Source organism: Bos taurus, chromosome 10 (genome assembly GCF_002263795.3).
Source record: "Bos taurus isolate L1 Dominette 01449 registration number 42190680 breed Hereford chromosome 10, ARS-UCD2.0, whole genome shotgun sequence".
NCBI lineage: Eukaryota > Metazoa > Chordata > Mammalia > Artiodactyla > Bovidae > Bos > Bos taurus.
This window is the reverse complement of record NC_037337.1, coordinates 26,764,094-26,784,255: the sequence shown is the minus strand read 5'-3', so window position 1 is coordinate 26,784,255 and position 20,162 is coordinate 26,764,094. Positions and strand designations below refer to the sequence as shown.

Genomic DNA, 20,162 nt, shown 5'->3' with positions numbered 1-20,162 from the left:
TCCTACTGAGAATGTCCAAATCAAAGTCTCCTTAATTTTTAGGGGACTCCAGATGTTATAGAGGTTTTCACACTGCTGCTTCTGGGCTGGCACATGTGGTGCTGAAGACCTAGGCTTTCCTTCCTCAGTAGATTCCATCTTCAACCTGAAGCAAAAGGAAAACAATACAAATATGAAGTAAATGCTAAACTAATTGCTTGGCAGAGTCATCTTTTAGCAACAGCTCTCTAAGGCTGTACTACCAGAACAGATTCTCAAGTTTTATTTCCCACTTACTGTCAGTTATTTTAGCTAAAAATTCCGATTGTTTTAACCTCTCAGTGGAGAAGGAATCTCTAATTTTCTTGAAGAGATCTCTAGTCTTTCCCATTCTATTGTTTTCCTCTATTTCTCTGCATTCATCACTGAGGAAGGCTTTCTTATCTCTCCTTGCTATTCTTTGAACTCTGCATTCAGATGCTTATATCTTTCCTTTTCTCCTTTGCCTTTGAACTATTTCAAAACCTAAAAGGTGATGCTGTTAAAGTGCTGCACTCCATATGCCAGCAAATTTGGAAAACTCAGCAGTGGCCACAGAACTGGAAAAGGTCAGTTTTCATTCCAATCCCAAAGAAAGGCAATACCAAAGAATGCTCAAACTATTGTACAATTGCACTCATCTCACACACTAGCAAAGTAATGCTCAAAATTCTCCAAGCCAGGCTTCAACAGTACGTGAACTGTGAGCTTCCAGATGTTCAAGCTGGATTTAGAAAAGGCAGAGGAACCAGGGATCAAATTGCCAACATCCATTGGATCATCAAAAAAGCAAGAGAGTTACAGAAAAAACATCTACTTCTGCTTTATTGACTATGCCAAAGCCTTTGACTGTGTGGATCACAACAAACTGTGGAAAATTCTTAAAGAGATTGGAATACCAGACCACTTGATCTGCCTCCTGACAAATCTGTATGCAGGTCAAGAAGCAACAGTTAGAACTGGACATGGAACAAAAGACTGGTTCCAAATAGGAAAAGGAGTATGTCAAGGCTGTATATTGTCACCCTGCTTATTTAACTTATATGCAGAGTACATCATGTGAAATGCTGGGCTGGATGAAGCACAAGCTGGAATCAAGATTGCCGGGAGAAATATCTATAGCCTCAGATGTGCAGATGACACCTTATGGCAGAAAGTGAAGAAGAACTAAAGGGCCTCTTGATGAAAGTAAAAGAGGAGAGTGAAAAAGTTGGCTTAAAGCTCAACATTCAGAAAACGAAGATCATGGCATCTGGTCCCATCACTTCATGGCAAATAGATGGGGAAACAATGGAAATTGTTAGAGACTTTATTATTTGGGACTCCAAAATCACTGCAGAAAGTAACTGCAGCCATGAAATTAAAAGATGCTTGCTCCTTGGAAGAAAAGCTATGACCAACCTAGACAGCATATTAAAAAGCATAGATATTACTTTGCTGACCAAGGTCCATCCAGTCAAAGCTATGGTTTTTCCAGTGTCATGTATGGATGTGGTAGTTGGACTATAAAGAAAGCTGAGTGCTGAAGAATTGATGCTTTTGAACTGCGGTGTTGGAGGAGACTCTTGAGAGTCCCTTGGACTTCATGGAGATCCAACCAGTCCATCCTAAAGGAAATCAGTCCTGAATATTCATTGGAAGGGCTGATGCTGAAGCTGAAGCTCCAATACTTCGGCCACCTGATGGGAAGAACTGACTCATTAGAAAAGACCCTGATGCTGGGCAAGATTGAAGGCAGGAGAAGGGGACGACAGAGGATGATATGGTTGGATGGCATCTCCAATTCGATGGACAAGAGTTTGAGCAAGCTCTGGGAGTTGGTGATGGACAGGGAAACCTGGCATGCTGCAATCCAGGGGGTCACAAAGAGTAGGACACAACTGAGTGACTGAACTGAACTCCAGGAGGAATCCACTCAGAGCATATATGAAATAAAAGTAGGAAGATCAGAAACACTGAATAATCATGCAGTTCATCCCAAGAGAACACTATTTCACCCAATCCTAGTCCCATTGCTGGTGGAGCAAAATAAAAATGAAAAAAAAAAAATATAGTACCTGAGGGCTTTGGGTCAAAACAGCAGTAAGGAATAACTTCATATTTTACCTATTAAGAATTTATAAAGCACTGTCCTTATAGTAACGCATTTTGCAAGTACTATGTTATCTTTTCCATTTTATAGGTATACAAGCAAGGTTTTAATAATAAGTTGGCAGGCAACTTAGCTTAATGGTTAAGATAATGAAGTTGGACAGAGCTAGATTTGACTCCTAGCTCCATTTGTTGTGACCTGGGGCAAGTTATGCAACTTCTCTAAGCCTCAGATTTCCTTTCCTTAAAATGAGGACAAACACCACCTACCTCTTAGAACTCTGTGAAGATTAACTTATGTAAAATAGATATAAAATAAGATAAAGCATATCTCCACTGAAAACTAATTTTTCTCCCACTCAACAAAACCTCTAACTGAAAAACTAGTTGTTTCACAAGACATGATCTGAGACTTTTAAGACTTTTTAAAATAAATAGCTTTGGAGGAATTCAGTCTTCCTCTTTTATTTTGCATGTTTACAGTCCCCAATACATTTCCAACAATGCTAAAATACGAGTTTACTTGCTCAACACCCTCTACCTGTAAGGATAACTCATATATTATATTAATGTATATCACTCAAGGTCACTGGGCAAAACTTTGTAGGAGAAAAATAATACCCAGAATATATTTATTGCTTATTTCTAGAAGGTGTATAACATTTATTATACATCCACTAGTGCTTGGACTTCATATACTTTGATCTTCAAAAGCTAAGCCTCAGAATGGTCCACTGACTCACCTAACATCACTGGAGGAGTAAACTGTGGTGTTGGAATTTCATTTAGGCTTGCACTAAGCTAAGGCCCTCATCTTTTTCAGTACATCCTAAGCTGTTGAGGGCACCATCACCACAGTGCTGACATTAAAATTGGGAGCTCCTCCTGAAGCTCGTTAAAATCATTTGACTTCAGAGTTTGCAGCGTCCTCCCAACAAGATGAACTGCTCTGAGCGAAGACCAGGGCAAAAACAACAACCAATGCAGCTCCCACAAACCCAGTAAAAACCTGAGCCCTGCAGACACAGGAGAATTAAAGCTGACTGGTCTAAACTCCTCTTCCAAGATCTACCCTCTCACTAAAAGACAGAAGTCAAAACAGCAATGAGAAAATAACAGTACCTTTTACCCCAAGCAAAATGAATCCAGGCATTTTGCAGAAACACTATGTACGTAAAGCAGAGTCTATTGTTCCTAGGTCACCCTGTCTCAGAAAAAGAAGGCAGACCGGATCCTGAAGAGGCCCACGTGGAAACAATCCAGGCAGATCATTTCACTGCCTTCCTCCAATTTCCACACAGCCGAAATTAATCGCTTAGTAGCTCACATACACTCCAAGGCTAGCTGGAAATTAAGGCTGTCACAAGGATACAGTGGTTCAAACTGACGAGAAATTCAAAACAATTAGGAATCAGGATTAAATGCACACTCACCAGCCCAGCACCAAAATGAAGAGAGAAAGTGGAGAGACAGGAAGTGACTTTGAGAAGTGACCTCAGAGCCTGATTGGCTAATGATGATTCCCTCCCTCCTTTACCTTAAAAGGCTGGAAAGATGCAACCTGCCCCACCCGCACACCCCCTCAGGTACCTGTCTCTTTAAGGACCAAAGATGCTACTTGCACAGTTCTTAGATTAAACTTTTTAAACCAAGCTTCCTTTTGAGTTAATATACTTTAGCACGGACTAATTCAAGGTATTTACACACATTCTAGTTTAGATGGACTACTGCAATTTTCATTCTTTTGGGTTAGTTAGTCTAGATCTACTCAAGGTAGAACTTACCATCAGGGAAATATTCAAGTTAACAAGCTTAGTAAGAAAGATACCGGGAAAAAGACAGTCACCTGCAATCCAAGAAGAAAGGCCTTAGAGAAATCCATGCTGCCATCACCTTCATCTTGGGCTTCTAGCCTTCAAAATTTTGAGGAAATAAAATTTTCTTGTTTGAGCAATCCAGTCTGTAGTTTTCAGTAATGGTAGCCCTAGCAAACCAATACACTGCGACTTTGAATAAATTACTCACATTTTTCTAGAGTTCAATTTTCTCAACTGTAAAATACAGACAATAATACCTGCCTAACATCAGGGTTGTTGTGAGAATTAAATATGTGTAAAGCTCATAGCACTGTTGATGTTGTTTGGTAGCTAACTAGTGTCTGACTCTTTTGCGACCCTCCCCGCCACCATGGACTGTAGCCTACCAGGCTCCTCTTGGCTTTCTGCCATTAGAGTGGTATCATCTGCGTATCTGAGGTTGTTGATATTTCTCCCAGCAATCTTGATTCCAGGTTGTGAATCATCTAGCCCGACATTTCCCATGATGTACTCTGCATATAAGTTAAATAAGCAAGGTGACAATATACAGCCCTGAAGTACTACTTTCCCATGGGTTCAACCGCTGGGTGAGGAAGATTGCTTGGAGAAGAGAATTGCAACCTAGTCCAGTATTCTTGCCTGGAAAAATCCCATGGACAGAGGAGCCTGGAGGGCTATAGTCCATGGGATAGCAAAGAGTCAGACAGGACTGAGCGACCAACAGTTCACACAACTTCCGTAAATACTGTATACTTCTTATAGTAGTGTTGCTGCTTTTGCTTGTGTAATTACTTGATTAACGCCTGTCCCCAAAACGTGAACCATGTGTATTTTGGCTGAACTACCATATCCCCAAAACTCGCCAAGGTGCCCAATAAATATGTGGATTAAAAAAGGGGGGATAGCCTTTTACCTCGTTGCAGCCAAGAAAGCAACATGGGTCACCAGCAGCTCTACTGGAGCCATCCGAGAAAATTCGGCCAGGGTTCTCGCTCTTGCCGGGTCTGCTCAAACCGGCACCGTCTGATCCGGAAATACGGCCTCAATATGTGCCGCCAGTGTTTCCGCCAGTATGCGAAGGACATCGGCTTCATTAAGTTGGACTAACCGAACTTCCTTAGATGGCTCATCCAGCACATCAACCTTAGGCGGAAATACTACTAGCTCTTTGTATATAAAATAAAAGTTTTCAAAACTTCAAAAAAAAAGGGGGGGGGGATAAAAATCTGTATGAAAGTCACCAATACTTGGTTGTTGTTAAAAACGCAGAAAATGAGTTTTAATTCAGTGTCTGAAATGGAGCTTCTGGGATATCCCGCGCGCCTCCACCCATCTAAAAAATTACCCGTTCTAAAATTCACTTGGCCTCCATAGTTCATTACCATTCTCATAGCTTCAGCATTTCATTAAAAAAGGACGGGCGGGAGAGTAGTCTGAATTGGGTTATGAGGCCCCCAGGCGGGGTACCTCACCTCAGCCATTGAACTCACTTCGCCGGCCGTGAGTCTATTCCAAGCTCCGGCTAAGGAGGCATCCGCCAGGCCCCTCCGCGAGGGCGGGGTCCATAGCATCTCCTGCCCAGTCTGCCCTCGCGCGGAGCCCCGTTCTCTGGGAACTCACCTCCCCGAAGCTCAGGGAGGGCCCTGTTAGGGCCGCCCTATGGCCCTAGTCTCAGACCTTCCCAAGGGACAATGGACAGAGTGACTAAGCGCACTCAGCTCGTAGCCCCACTGATGAGCTTCCCTCCGCCCTACGGCAAACACCGCACGCAAATAGCACTTATAATGTGCTCATACCTAGAGCCACTTTTCGGTTACGGTGACTTCTCAAAAAGACAGTGGGAACATGCAAATATTACAGTGCGTCCCGCCCCTGGTAGGTCTACGCTAGGACGCACGCGCACTACGGTTCCCGCCTATAGACTGCGCTGGCGATTCCTGGGAGCGGACTGATGACGTCAGCGTTCGGGATCCATGGCAGCTCGGCGGCGGGGGACTGCGGGGGGCAGAGCGCGAGGTTCGGAGTGAACTATGGGGGCCAGAATACTGGGGGCGGGAATTCAGAAAAGAAACTGTGCCCTCTACTACAGCCCTTCCTATTTGCATCGCTCCCTGAACCAGCACTTGTTTTGATGCCGAACTTTGAAAATTTCTGTTGTCATAGCTTTTGGGGGTTACAAAATTGTCTGACAGCCTGTTGACCTGTTATAACTTAGTGCCACCACGGTTTTAAATACCTAATACAAAACAGTTAAAAAAATTAAGTGTAAGGTGCACCATTATTTTATGTACCATTGAGCAAGGAAAAACGCTTCCAGGTAAAACGTGATTCGCAGCTTATAAGTCATCCCTTGTAAAATGCATCCCAGTTTCAGAGATTATAAAATGCAGCTCTTAAAATTGACTTATGACGTATCATACTCTGTGTATTGTGTTCTTAAATGTGTTGTCTTCCTCTAGATTTTTCAATTAGGGCAACTGAAGTACAAAGAGATGAAATAACTTCTACACTGATTCTCCAGTTAGAAGAGACAGGGCACAGACTCCAGAGCACTCTATTAACCTATTTCATACCACCTTTAGTAGTTTGAGGATAGGTATTTGGAGGGTATCGGGGCACAAGTAAACAGAAAAGATAAGCAATTTGAGACTGATGCCTGAGGCTATGAACTCACATGACCTGTGAGTTGCTTTTGTTTTATCTAGAATAGCAGTTCAGGAACTCAGTTTTCTGAGTGGTATGGCAGTTATTATTCCTTTGTAAATTTACAAAACCATCTCAATCTATTTCTTTAAAAAGATGTTTTTGCATAGTAGCATCATATTCAGTGTGTACTCATTCTTTCTTTTGCTTCTTTGCCCATTCTTCTTGCCTATTCTGAATGAAGCTGAAAGAGTTAATAATGGCAAAACAGTTGCAGAAGACCCTCCTCCTGCAAAGAAAATTCGAAAATGTCACAGGCTGAAAAAGGAGCCTGTGGCTGAAGGAAAGACAGATAGTGACAGGACTGAAGACAAGCAAGGTCAGCCCCCCACATACACCAAGGAGAATGTGGACCAGCAAGAGGGTCCCTGGGAGGGCTGAGGGTGGGAGAGTATTTTGTTCTTTCAACTCTTATTTTTTCTTTCCTTGAAAATATAATTAACTTTCTATCTTTGGGGCATACCATAAGACTAACCTAGTTTCTCAAAAGCTTTAGTTTCACATATTTTATTACAATAAACTGAGACTTGAGCAGATCAAGCTTGCTTGGGAAGGGCAGAGTGAATTATGACAGGTTTCTCTCTAACCATGGCAGCTATTTTTGTTTCCCAATCGAGTAGATGTAGGACTTATCTGTCTTCCCTCAGAGTCTGTGAAGACCTTGCTGTTAAAGGGCAAAGCTCCAGTGGACCCAGAGTGCACAACCAAGGTGGGGAAGGTAAGAGACTCCCACTAATTTCTCAAAGAACCATTGTTCTTATTGGGATTCTTGTCTGGAACATTGCTATTATCTATTTTAGGAATCCTCTCCAAAATTTTCTCCAAGGCTAAGGGATGAACAGCATGGGGTTTGGGAGTACTAATCATGGTGTTTTCTAGCATGGTTAACTTATGGAGTTGTCATCAGCTTTCCACACCTCTTTCTCAATTAGAAAATTGTATCATTATCAGTGTTCTAATGAGAAACTGTGCACTGGTATGTATGGCATGGGAAAAGGATTTGAAGGATACAGAAGAAAGGCTTCCTCTGGAGCAGGTTTCCTTTACTGAGTTAGACTCATCCCTGTTTCTGTAATTACATAAAAGCAACATGTTTTCATTATAGGATTGACAGGTTATGTTTAGAAGAACATACTTTTGCATTTTTTTCCCTGGAAGATGCATGTTGGTAATGTGGGAAGGTGATAGTTTGGGGCATAAAAAATTTAGAACCTCACTTATGATCTCATCAGGGCTGGGAATGTACAAATGTCAGTTTTTTCTTTCTCTCTAGGCCCATGTGTACTTTGAAGGAAATGATGTCTATGATGTCATGCTAAATCAGGTAAGGGAAGAAACTATGAGAATTTCTTCTTGATAATTATTGATGACAGTGTCCCAAAGCCCAGATCTTTAATTCTGAAGTCCCTTATATTAAGCCCCATAATCCCAAATACTCAACTCTAGTGCACTCTAATAGTGGAGTCTCTATAAGAAGCAGATCCTTAAGCAGATTTTATGTCTTTATTGAACCTATGAACCCACCGTTCATATGATTTTGCACATTTCCTGGTAAGTTGTTGGTCTTTTTTCTTATGGGCCTTGAGGAACTTTATATAACGTGGAGGATAGTCCTTCATCTGTCATATAAATTGCTTATATATTTTCTAAAATTTTCATTTTCATTTTGATTTTCTTTATAGTATATTTTATGCCCATACTGAAGTTTTAAATTTTTATGTAGTTAAATTTATTTTTTTCTTGTTTAAATTTATTTTGATTGAGGTAACATTGATTTATTACATTCTATAAGTTTCACATGTACAACATTAGATTTCTACTGTGTAGAAATACCTACTACAGGATGCTCACCACCAAAACTTTGGTTCCCATCCATCATCATACAGTTCTCCATGCTCATCAGAGAAATGGGCCCCTAATTTCCTTTTTTTGTGTTGTCCTTGTCTGGTTGTGGTATCAGGATAATATGGGCCTTGTAAAATGAGTTAGGAAGTATTCTCTCCTCTTCAATTTTTTGGAAGACTCTGAGAAGTATTGAATCCTCTTTGATGGCTTAATAGAATTCACCTGGGAAGCTGTCTTGCCCTGGACTTTTGTTTGGGGGAGGTTTTTTATTACTGTTTCAATCTCTTTACTAGAGTTTGGTCTATTCACATTTTCTATTTCTTCATGATTTAGTCTTGGAACATTGTATGATTCTAAGATTTGTCCATTTCTTCTAGGTTGTCCAGTTATTGGAATACAGATAATTATAATATTCTTTTATAATTCTTTGTGTTTCTGTGGTACCCATTCTTATTTCTCCTCTTTCGTCTCTGCCTTTATCAGAGTCTTACCTCTTTTTTTCTGAGGCTAGCTAAAAGTTTGTCAATTTTATTTATCTTTTCAAACAGCTCTTAGTTTCATTGATCTTTACTATTATATTTTTAGTCTATTTCATTTATTTCTACTCTGATCTTTGTTATTTCCTTCCTGTTACTGACTTTGGGCTGCATTTATTCTTTCCTGGTTCCTTTAGGTGTGAGGTTGGATTATTTATTTGGATTTGTCTTGTTTCTTGAGGTAAGCCTGTATTGTTTAAACTTCCCTCTTAGTGCCTCTTTTGCTGCATCCCATAGGTTTTGGCATGTTGTATTTTCATCTTTAGTATTTTTAATTTCTCCTCTGATTTCTGTGTTGACCTCATAGTTATTCAGTTGCATATTGTTTAGTAGCACATTGTTCAGTTTCCACATATTTGTGATTTTTCCAGTTTTCTTCTTGTTGATTTCTACATCGTTGTAGAAGTTTCATTCCATGTTATCAGAAAAGACTTTCGATAAGATTTCACTCTTCTTAAGTGTATGAGACTTGTTTGTATCTCAACATATTTTTTGAGAAAATTCCATATGCACTTGAGAAGAATGTTTATTCTGCTGCACTTGGATGAGATGTTCTGTACAAATCTATGAAACATCTAATCTAATGTTTCATTTAAGGCTGCTGTTTCCTTGCTGACTTTTTATCTGAATGATCTATCCATTGATGGAATTTGGGTGTTAAAAGTCCCCAGCTATTATTGTGTTGCTATCAGTTTCTTCCTTTAGGTCTGTTAATAATTGTTTTATATATTTTGGTGCTCCAAAGTTGCATGTACATATATTGAAAAATGTCTTCTTAATGATTGTTCCTTTTATCATTATATAATGTCCATCTTTGTCTCTTGTTACCTTTGTTTTTCTTTTTTTTTTTTTGGTTTATTTGGCTGCACCAGGTCTTGGTTGCAGCACGTGGGCTTTTAGTTGTGATATGTGGGATCTAGTTCCCTGACAAGGGATCAAACCCAAGCCTCCTGCATTGAGATCTCGGAGTCTTGGCCACTGGACCACCAGGAAAGTCCCACTGTTACCTTTTTTTCTTTTATCTATTTTGTCTGATAGATAAAATAGGCCTTTTAGGGCTTCCCTGATAGCTCAGTTGGTGAAGAATTTCCCTGCAATGCAGGAGACCACGGTTCGATTCCTGGGTCGGGAAGATCCACTGGAGAAAGGATAAGCTACCCATTCCAGTATTCTTGGGCTTCCTTTGTGGCTCAGCTGGTAAAGAATCTGCGCGAAATGCTGGAGACCTGGCTTCAATCTCTGGGTTGGGAAGATCCCTCGAAAGGAAAAGGCTACCGACTCCAATATTCTGGCCTGGAGAATTCCATGGATTGTATAGTCTATGGAATCGCAAAGAGTCGGACGCAACTGAGCGCCTTTCGCTTTCACTTTGTCTGATACAAGTGATTACACTCACTTTCTTTTGGCTGCCATTTGCTTGGAGTATCATCTTTCATCCCTTCACTCTGAGCCTGTTTTTCTTTAGAGCTGAGGTAAGTCTCCTGGAGGCAGCATATAGTTAGATCTTATTTTTTAATCCATCCAGCCACTCTATGTCTTTTGATTGGTGAACCATTTACATTTAGGATGATTATTGATAGATGAAGACTTATTGTTGCCATTTCATCTCTTATTTTCTGGTTATTTGATATCGCCATTGTTTCTTTTTCCTTGTGTTTCTGTTTTCCAGTTTTTGGTGGTTTCTGTGACATTTTTCTCAGTTTCCTTTTTTTTTTTTTAACTGTTTAGTATCTCTGCTCTAGATTTATGTTTTGTGGTTACCATGAGGTTTGTATAAACATCTCTTAGATAAAATAGTCCTTTTTCTGCCTTCATTTGAGCATACAGGTTCCATCCTCTTCTCCTTTCATGTTTTTGTTGTCTCAAATTATTCCTTTTTATGTTGTGAGTTTCTTTTTTTTTAATTAATTGATTTTTTAAGAGAGGGATAATCACTTTACAGAATTTTGTTTGTTTCTGCCAGACATTATGTTGTGAGTTTCTTACCAAATTGAAGTAGTTATAGTTGTTTTTTCTATTTTTTCCCCTTTAACCTTTATGCTATAATAAACTGTTTAAAATCTATTCTGATAGGGTTGCAGTTTTCTGATTCTGTTTATCACCTTACTCAAAGATTTGTGTACCTTTGCTTTTTTGTTAAAGATAGAAGAGCTCCTTTCAACATTTCTTGTAAGGCAGGTGTAGTGGTGATGAACTCTCTCAACTTTTGTCTGGGAAAGCTTTTTTCCTCCTTCATCTCTGAATGATGACTTTGGTGGATAGAGTATTCTTGGCTGATAGCTTTTATTTTTCAGTATTTTGAGTGGCATTCCAGTCGTTCTTGACCTGTAGAGTTTCTTCTGAGAAATCTGCATATAGCCTAATGGGGATTTCTTTGTAGGTGAGCATCCGTTTTTTCCCTGGCAGTCTTTAAAATTCCTATTTTATCATTGACTTTTGACAGTTTTAATATAATGTGTTCTGGAGAAGATCTTTTTGTATTGAGGCAATTAGGTGTTCTGTTAGCTTCATAGAGTGGTACACCAATTTTCTTCTCTAGGTTTGGGAAGTTCTCAGCTATTATTTCTTTAGATAAACTCTCTGCTCCCTTCTCCCTCTCTTCTTCTGAAATACCATTACCTAATGTTGCCCTTCCTAGAAGAGTCAGATAGTTCTTATAGAATTTCCTCCTTCTTTTTTACATCTTAATTCTCTTTCCTAACCTATCTGTGTCTCTTCTAGATTTCCGTATTTGGGCTCACTTATTCTGTCTTTCATATGGTCTTCCCTATTTCCAATGCTTTCTAACATATTATCTTGTTTATTGAGTTCTTCAGCTCCAAAATTTCTGCTTGGTTTTTTATAGAGTTTTAATCTCTTCAGTAAAGTATTCCTTCTGGTCATTAATTTTATTCCTGAACTCACTAAACTGCCTTTCTGAGTTTTCTTGTAGCTCATTGAGTTTCTTCATGACAGCTATTTTGTATTCTGTATCAGTTAGATCACAATATTCTGTGACTTTGTTTCGTTTCTGGAAATTTTGTCATTTTCGAGATACAGTGTAACTATGGTTATTCCTAGTGTTTGATGCGGCGAAGGCAATGGCACCCAACTCCAGTACTCTTGCCTGGAAAATCCCATGGATGGAGGAGCCTGGTGGGCTGCAGTCCATGGGGTTGCTAGGAGTCGGATTCGACTGAGCGACTTCACTTTCACTTTTTGCTTTCATGTATTGGAGAAGGAAATGGCAACCCACTCCAGTGTTCTTGCCTGGAGAGTCTCGGGGACGGCGGAGCCTGGTGGGCTGCTGTCTCTGGGATCACACACAGTCGGACACGACGGAAGTGACTTAGCAGTAGCAGTGTTTGATGAGGTGTTCTTCTGCCAGCACATTTGAAGTAATGAACACCTTTGTTCCTTAAGCGCTTTTTTTTAATCTTAATTTTTAAGAATTCAATAGGTTAGAAATTCGGAGAAGGCACTGGCACCCCACTCCAGTACTCTTGCCTAGAAAATCCCATGGACGGAGGAGCCTGGTAGGCTGCAGTCCATGGGGTCGCTAAGAGTCGGACACGACTGAGCGATTTCCCTTTCACTTTTCACTTTCATGCATTGGAGAAGGAAATGGCAACCCACTCCAGTGTTCTTGCCTGGAGAATCCCAGGGACGGGGGAGCCTGGTGAGCTGCCGTCTATGGGGTCGCACAGAGTCCGACACTACTGAAGCGACTTAGCAGCAGCAGCAGGTGGTTAGAAATTAGAGGGCTTTCCTTTGTTTTCCAGTAGGTGGCGCCCTAGCACAAGTTTTGGTTTCTGTTATCTGATCTGCCCCTAGTTAAGTTTGAACGCACATTCCACCCTCTGCCACCTCTGTGAGAGGGATCACCTGGCGCCCGCCTTATCACAGTTGTGCCTCCAAGGCTGTTGGTGCTTTGCTGCTGCTACTGTCACTGGCATCACCGCCTGGAGCACCAGGGTGGTAGGAGCTTCCATGCATCTGGAATCTCCTAAATCATAGGCTCCACCTCAGGAGGAAGGGGAACAAGAAGCCAGGTTGCCTCACCACTGCCTCTGAGATCTCTGGTATTGCTTCTTTCAGCCAGGAGCTGCCAATGAGGGTGAAGGTGAAGGAGCCAGTCATGGGCCCTCCATGGCTCCCATCACTGCTGCCACTGCAGCCAAGAGGCCAGAGTCACGTGCACCGCATCACCGCTGCTGCCGGGTTCCCTGGCAGGACGGGATTGCAGGCAGCGCCTCCACTCTTCCCCTGGTTCCACTTCCTCTGTTCCAGTCCACCCGCCTTTAGATGTACAGATGTGTGGAATTTTCTGGTGTGTGGGCACCTTTGCTGAGCTGTGGATTTTTTACTTTCATAGACTGAAGGGGAGAGATGAAAGGAGCATTTTTTTCTCCATCATGCCACTGACCTCCAGTTTTTTTCTTTTCTATCTTTTCCTCTTTGCTTATTTTTGTTGTTTTGGATAGATACATGCTTGGTATTTCCTGAGTATGTCTTCATATTTGAATTTATTGATGTATCATATATACTTCTAACAGCTACGTTGAATTCCTCTGTTACCATTTTTTTCCTTAAAATATCATAAGCAGATAGAAAAGGTCTTAAGGCCTTTTTGTTCTACCATTCAGCGAATTTATAATGTGAACAGGCAAGAGGTAGAACAGGTAACTGCTTAACAAAGAAGAGTGACTGGGTAGCCAGGGCTCAGCTTTACAGCACAAGCTGCTGTCCCCTATCATGGACTGCTCCCGCTCTTTACTGGAGTAGGTTACTCACAGGATACCTTTTTAGATACTGGTCATATTTTCTCTGAATGTCTCCTGGTCATGTTAGGTATGGGGTAGGGGTGGCAGTGGTTTCTGCCTATCCTTTTTCCCCTCCTAACATTGTCCTACTCTCTACTCATGGTCAGATTGTTGCAGGTGACAAGCCAAAATTGTAAATAGTACTATTAAAGAATAAGTTGTCAAAACAAACAAGCATAATGGTTACAGATCTTAGGGGCATCAAAATTGTTTTCATTTGGAAAATAATGACTGCAAGTGGATTGGGAGCTGGAAAACACATATGGCCTCGGTAATATCTATGGAGGGAGGTGAGGCAGGAAGAAACAGAAGGAGCCAATCAATACAGGATATCTGAGGTTGGGTAGAGGTTTTAGGTGGAGAAGGCAATGGCACCCCACTCCAGTACTCTTGCCTGGAAAATCCCATGGACAGAGGAGTCTGGTGGGCTGCAGTCCATGGGGTCGCAAAGAGTTGGACACGACTGAGTGATTTCACTTTCACTTTTCACTTTCATGCTGCATTGGAGAAGGAAATGGCAACCCACTCCAGTGTTCTTGCCTGGAGAATCACAGGGATGGGGGAGCCTGGTGGACTGCCTTCTATGGAGTCGCACAGAGTCGGACACGACTGAAGCAACTTAGCAGCAGCAAAGGTTTTAGGAAGCTTCCAGCCTTTAATTCCTAGGAATTCAAAGTATAATATAGAAACCCTTTCCTTCTTTTATTATATCCTTACTCTTAACTGAACCTCATTTTCTTGTCCCTTGCTGTCCTTTCCTCATGGCAATTACTGTGACCTTTGACCAAGAGTCATTGGTTTATGTGGCTTTCATTTGCAAACTTGTCCTTTTATGTTCATATTTCTCGTATCATAGACCAATCTCCAGTTCAACAACAACAAGTATTACCTGATTCAGCTGTTAGAAGATGATGCCCAGAGAAACTTCAGTGTTTGGATGAGATGGGGCCGAGGTAATTGCTTTTATTGTGGGTTTTGTGAGTTGTTATTTAGAAAGCCAGAAGCAGTTTAGTGAGTAACCAGAGGTTTCTCTGGGTTTCAGTTGGTGTGGTGGAGTTTCTGTAACTTGAGAGAGGCTTAGGAATCAAATTGTGCTGCTTAAAATTGGGGCCTGGCAGGCATCCTCATTAGCACTGGAAGAACTAAGAGCAGCCTGTTAAGGCTGAGAACTCTACTGCGATTGGGCTGCAAGTGCTGCTCAGAGGCAACAGGGTCGGTTCCCTAAGCCCTTCATCTTTTCCTTCTTTCCTTCTTGCCCGTTTGTCAGATGCTAAGTGGAAAGACCTTAGAGCTCTGGCTTGTTACTACCAGAGAACTCCTCTTGGGTTGAGGGGGCAGGGAACCATCTTACATGTGGCATTTACTTTGCAGTTGGGAAGACAGGGCAGCACAGCTTGGTGGCTTGTTCCGGGGACCTCAACAAGGCCAAGGAAATCTTTCAAAAGAAGTGAGTGCTAAGAAATGAGTACAAAATAATATCTTTCATCTTCTTGGATATATCATGTTTAGGAATTTCATAATAAGTGTGGGTTGGCTTAAATGATAATGTCTTTCCACTGTAACATCTTTCCACTGGAACACCAAACTGATCTTTAGATAGTGATTAAATCACTTGGAACCAGAAATTGACTAAAATCAGAAGAAGCTAACATATTCAGCACATGACCAACAATTTAGGAAATTTGGGGAGAATAAGATGAGACTATTCAGCTCCAATTTTAAAACGTATGGGCCTTCCTTGGTGGTCCAGTGGCTACGACTCCATGCTCCCAGTGCAAGGCGCCCTAGTTTGATCCCTGGTCAGGGAACTAGATCCCACATGCCACAACTAAGAGTTCGCATGCCACAACTAAAGGTCCCACATGCGGCAACCCAGCACAGCCAAATAAATAAATAAATTTTTTTAATTGTTTTACTATGATATGAAAAACTTCCTGGAGTCCCTGGGAATGTTTCTTTCAGAGAAAAAGATTGGATAGTAATCTTTTGTCTTAAATCTCAATGACTTTAGTTATGACTGGAGCCTTTGGGAAAAGTTCAACAACCTTTTTTTTTTACCACTTTTTGTTCCCTTTTTCTCTAGAGCTTTTCTGTCCATTCGGGGTCCTAATTTAGAATCCAGATTTATGGAATATTGATGGTGTAAGAAATAAAAAGTTTTAAAGATATTCTTAGGAAAAAGCCCATCACTAGAAGTAGACCCTTATTTGTAAGATTTTCTCATCAACTTGAACTCTACAGATTCCTTGACAAAACAAAAAATAATTGGGAGGATCGTGAGAAGTTTGAGAAGGTGCCTGGAAAATATGATATGCTACAAATGGACTATGCCAGCAATACACAGGTAAACTCTGTATGTTTAGGGAAAAACTCTTTCCTCTTAACCAGAGTGAAGTCTAGTAGAGTGACTTGGATGAGGTCCTAGTCTCTATTATTTACTAAAATCCTTATAAAATCTTAGGTCCTAAAAAAAAAAAGTTTTGTTTTTTGTTTAATTTAATTTTGAATGCTGAGGTACAACCAAGATGCTTTCCTGAAAGGATCTTTCCTGAAAACTGTCACAAATTTTTCATATTTGAAAAATGGAAAAACCAATCTTTTTAAAGTGAGAAGATTTGAGATACAATAGCTGTCTTTACAAACTTAATGACATCATATTAGGAGGACCTTGTAGACGTATTCTGAGTGTTTATGGGAGGCAGAAGTAAGACTAGAAGGTGGAAGTCACACTGAGTACTCTAACTAGGTTTATAATGGGATGGGCCTACTTTCAAGCAAAAGCTGGTGTTCATCTGCCAGGGATAGTGTATAGCCAGTCCTTGCAAGGAACATATAATAAATCTTTTCAAAATCTATTATGATTTTTTTCCTTTTTTTTTTTTTTTGAGCTACAGAATGAAGAGGAAACAAAGAAAGAGGAATCTCTTAAATCCCGCTTGAAACTAGAGTCACAGCTAGATCTTCGTGTACAGGAGCTGATAAAGTTGATCTGTAATGTCCAGGCCATGGAAGAAATGATGGTAGAAATGAAATATGATACCAAGAAAGCTCCACTTGGTAGGACTTCAGATTCTATCCTACATGCTCACTTCATATTCCTAGTTCATTTAACAGGATATTTTATCACCATCATGATTTAAAGCTTGCTGATATTACTGAGTAAAGGAAGAGAGAATTGGGGTGAGAAGTTGTATGGGGGGAGGAAGAGCAGTTTTGAAAGTTGAAAGGTGAGAGTCTTTGTTGGGTAGGGTCATAAATACAGTTTCCAGGATGGGCCTGTAGTTGTGGAGTCTGATCTCTGTCTGGGTCTGCAGGGAAGCTGACAGTAGCACAAATCAAGGCAGGTTACCAGTCTCTTAAGAAGATTGAGGATTGTATTCGGGCTGGCCAGCATGGACGAGCTCTCATGGAAGCATGCAATGAATTCTACACCAGAATCCCACATGACTTTGGGTATGCCCTGTGCTGTTACTTCACTTTGGTATTCTGCTCAACAATATCCCCTACGTCACTCAGCAGGAACTATCATCTTTTTAATTTGTCATTTCCAAGGAAATTATCATCTTGAATAGATACAGAGCCAACATAATTTATAAATAACCTATTTAATCAATTTACGACTATGGGATGCAATCTCCTGCCTTGATCTACAACCATATTCTCTGACCAAGTAGAAGTTACCAACTCTAGGGAGAGTGGGTCTAGCCATCCAACCAGCATGTAAAACACCTTCAGGCATATCACCCAGTTCTATAAGGTGACTAACACACCAGCACCATTTCTGGAACTCAAATGATATTAGGTTTATAAAATATATTTTATCTTCATTGATTCTGCATTCTGTCGCTTACTTTATTTTTATTCCTCTATTGCTTTATAGAGGCCTGTGACCTAGATAACCCTGAGTGGTCAACAGGTGCATTTCTGCCTGTGTATTTCTAGATAGGACTTCATCCAAACTGTTCCTTACTGATGTTGGTACATCTCACAGGTCAAAGTCTGTGTAGTTTGTTTTATCCTACTCAGAATATATACATAATATCTCTTTATGTATTTGAAAGTTAAAAATCTCATACAGACCTCTTTCAAATGGAAAACCGCTGTTCTTATACCTATTTTCTAAAGGACCTATATTTAGTCTGTGTTTTTGGTCATAGGCCTTTTGGCCACGCATCAGAGAATTAATTATTGGCTGTATCTCTGCCCTTAGACTCCGTACCCCTCCATTAATCCGGACAGAGAAAGAACTGTCAGATAAAGTACAACTACTGGAGGTGAGATATGTGTGGATTGGGCAGTATTAAATCCCTTGTCCCAGGTTTCTCCCACATTAATTCTCTGTCTCATCTTGTCAGGCTTTGGGAGACATTGAAATTGCAATTAAGCTGGTGAAGACAGAACTGCAAAGCCCGGAACACCCATTGGACCAACAGTATAGAAAACTACGGTGTGCCTTGCACCCTTTAGACCATGAGAGTTATGAGTTCAAAGTAAGAAAAATGATCGTTTATTTTCACCATTAAGATCCACCCTCCCCATGCCACTGTTCCCTGAGTGCATCTGGTTAAGAGAAAACTTGAGGGCAGAATTTCTATTTACTAAGAATTGGGAAGGTAATGCTCTTTCTGGCTGCCCTTGTGAGACTGCTTAGGCCAATTTATACAAGAAGCCCAAGGTTCTTCAGTTCAGCCTGGTCTCTTATAGAGTCCATGTCAACCTTGTCTTTCATTCTTTTTCGCAGGTGATTTCCCAGTACCTACAGTCTACCCATGCTCCCACACACAGTGACTATACCATGACCTTGCTGGATGTCTTTGAAGTTGAGAAGGAGGGTGAAAAAGAAGCCTTCAGAGAGGACCTTCATAACAGGTCTCCATTTAACTTTCAGTTTGGGAAGACAGTCCCTTGCCTGAAGTGCAGTTAGGGAACTCATAAAGAAAGATAACCCAGACAGCTCTTGGCTTTTTGATGCTTATGGCTTATGTTTGGAGGAGAGAAAGAGAGAGTACAATAATACCAGCTTTTCCTTAGGATGCTACTCTGGCATGGCTCCAGGCTGAGTAACTGGGTAGGAATCCTAAGCCATGGGCTTCGAATCGCCCCACCTGAGGCTCCCATCACAGGTTACATGGTGAGTAGAAATTGGAACCCTTTTTTTTTTTTTCTAGATTAGGATTAAGTGGTGACATTCCTGAGAATTAAACCAGCTCACTCATAATCCTGGCATTTACTGTGACTCTCCTTTCTTAAATTCCTAAAGATATCTCACCTTCCCCCCAGAAAGCAGAGATTTATCAGTGCTTCTGCCTCCTCTTGGAACAGAATTGTGAGAGGAAATGGAAAAGGGTCTTTATTGTGTTTAAGATAGTAGAGCCCAGGGTGGTGCTGAGCCTTTCTTGTAACACACTGGGTTAGGCAGCTGACTTTGTTGTTTATTTATATATTTCAGTTCGGAAAAGGAATCTATTTTGCTGACATGTCTTCCAAGAGTGCCAATTACTGCTTTGCCACTCGCCTAAAGGATACTGGGCTGCTGCTCTTATCAGAGGTAAGGTAGGAACACATCTATGATCTCTAATTATTCGTATTTTTCCAAAGAGAAAGGACTGGCCACAGAACCAAGGGGTTCACCCGAGAGAACTTGAGAGGGAAGTTGAACGCAGTTTGCATTGCATTCGATTCTTCTGCTGGAATAGGAGAAGAAAATACTGATGGGGTTTTCTGTTTCGCTTTAGAGGATGTGGTCATTTAAAGATGTTTCACTGTGCAGGTAGCTCTGGGTCAGTGTAATGAGCTGCTCGGGGCCAATCCAGAGGCAGAGGGATTACTTCAAGGCAAACACAGCACCAAGGGGCTGGGCAAGATGGCTCCCAGTCCTGCGTGCGCCATCACCTTGTAAGTACACAGAGGATGGAGGGCCAGAAAACTCCTTTTGGCCAAATAAGACTCCACTTTCTCTATTCTGGCTTTTGAACCAGAGGCATATGTTGACACACTGTCTTCCATTTGGCAGGAATGGGAGTACAGTGCCATTAGGACCAGCAAGTGACACAGGAATTCTGAATCCGGAGGGCTATACCCTCAACTACAATGAATTTATCGTCTATAACCCTAACCAGGTCCGTATGCGATACCTTCTAAAGGTTCAGTTTAATTTCCTGCAGCTGTGGTGACTGTTGATGTTAGGATATGATAAACCAGAGAAGATATGACCTTCAAGCAAGAAAGAGGCAATGTTGTACTTTTGATTTTTCTCATATTTTCTGTAATAAAGATAGTACAAATCTATCACTGGCTTCTTGGGGCTTTACTTCTGCAAGCACATGTTTCTTCTGATGTTAGCAGACAGA

The 20,162-nt window shown here is 41.0% G+C and overlaps 2 protein-coding genes across 2 annotated transcripts; both read left to right on the top strand.

Annotated features, from left to right (window-relative positions):
- The first annotated feature begins 4,820 nt into the window (after nucleotides 1–4,820).
- LOC112448430 (small ribosomal subunit protein uS14) lies at nucleotides 4,821–5,677 on the top strand. Its single transcript, XM_059890795.1, has one exon. It carries the CDS (start codon nucleotides 4,863–4,865, stop codon nucleotides 5,031–5,033), a length of 171 nt encoding a protein of 56 aa, XP_059746778.1. The 5' UTR covers nucleotides 4,821–4,862; the 3' UTR covers nucleotides 5,034–5,677.
- Nucleotides 5,678–5,876: 199 nt separating this feature from the next.
- On the top strand, nucleotides 5,877–20,100 carry PARP2 (poly(ADP-ribose) polymerase 2). The gene is made up of 16 exons (XM_005211536.5): nucleotides 5,877–5,942; nucleotides 6,814–6,948; nucleotides 7,277–7,347; nucleotides 7,903–7,953; nucleotides 14,669–14,765; nucleotides 15,184–15,259; nucleotides 16,054–16,156; nucleotides 16,707–16,869; nucleotides 17,127–17,265; nucleotides 18,023–18,086; nucleotides 18,168–18,302; nucleotides 18,554–18,681; nucleotides 18,844–18,943; nucleotides 19,262–19,360; nucleotides 19,583–19,707; nucleotides 19,826–20,100. The coding sequence occupies exons 1-16, from the start codon at nucleotides 5,900–5,902 to the stop codon at nucleotides 19,983–19,985; spliced, it is 1,689 nt and encodes a 562-aa protein (XP_005211593.2). The 5' UTR covers nucleotides 5,877–5,899; the 3' UTR covers nucleotides 19,986–20,100.
- The last annotated feature ends 62 nt before the right edge of the window (nucleotides 20,101–20,162 follow it).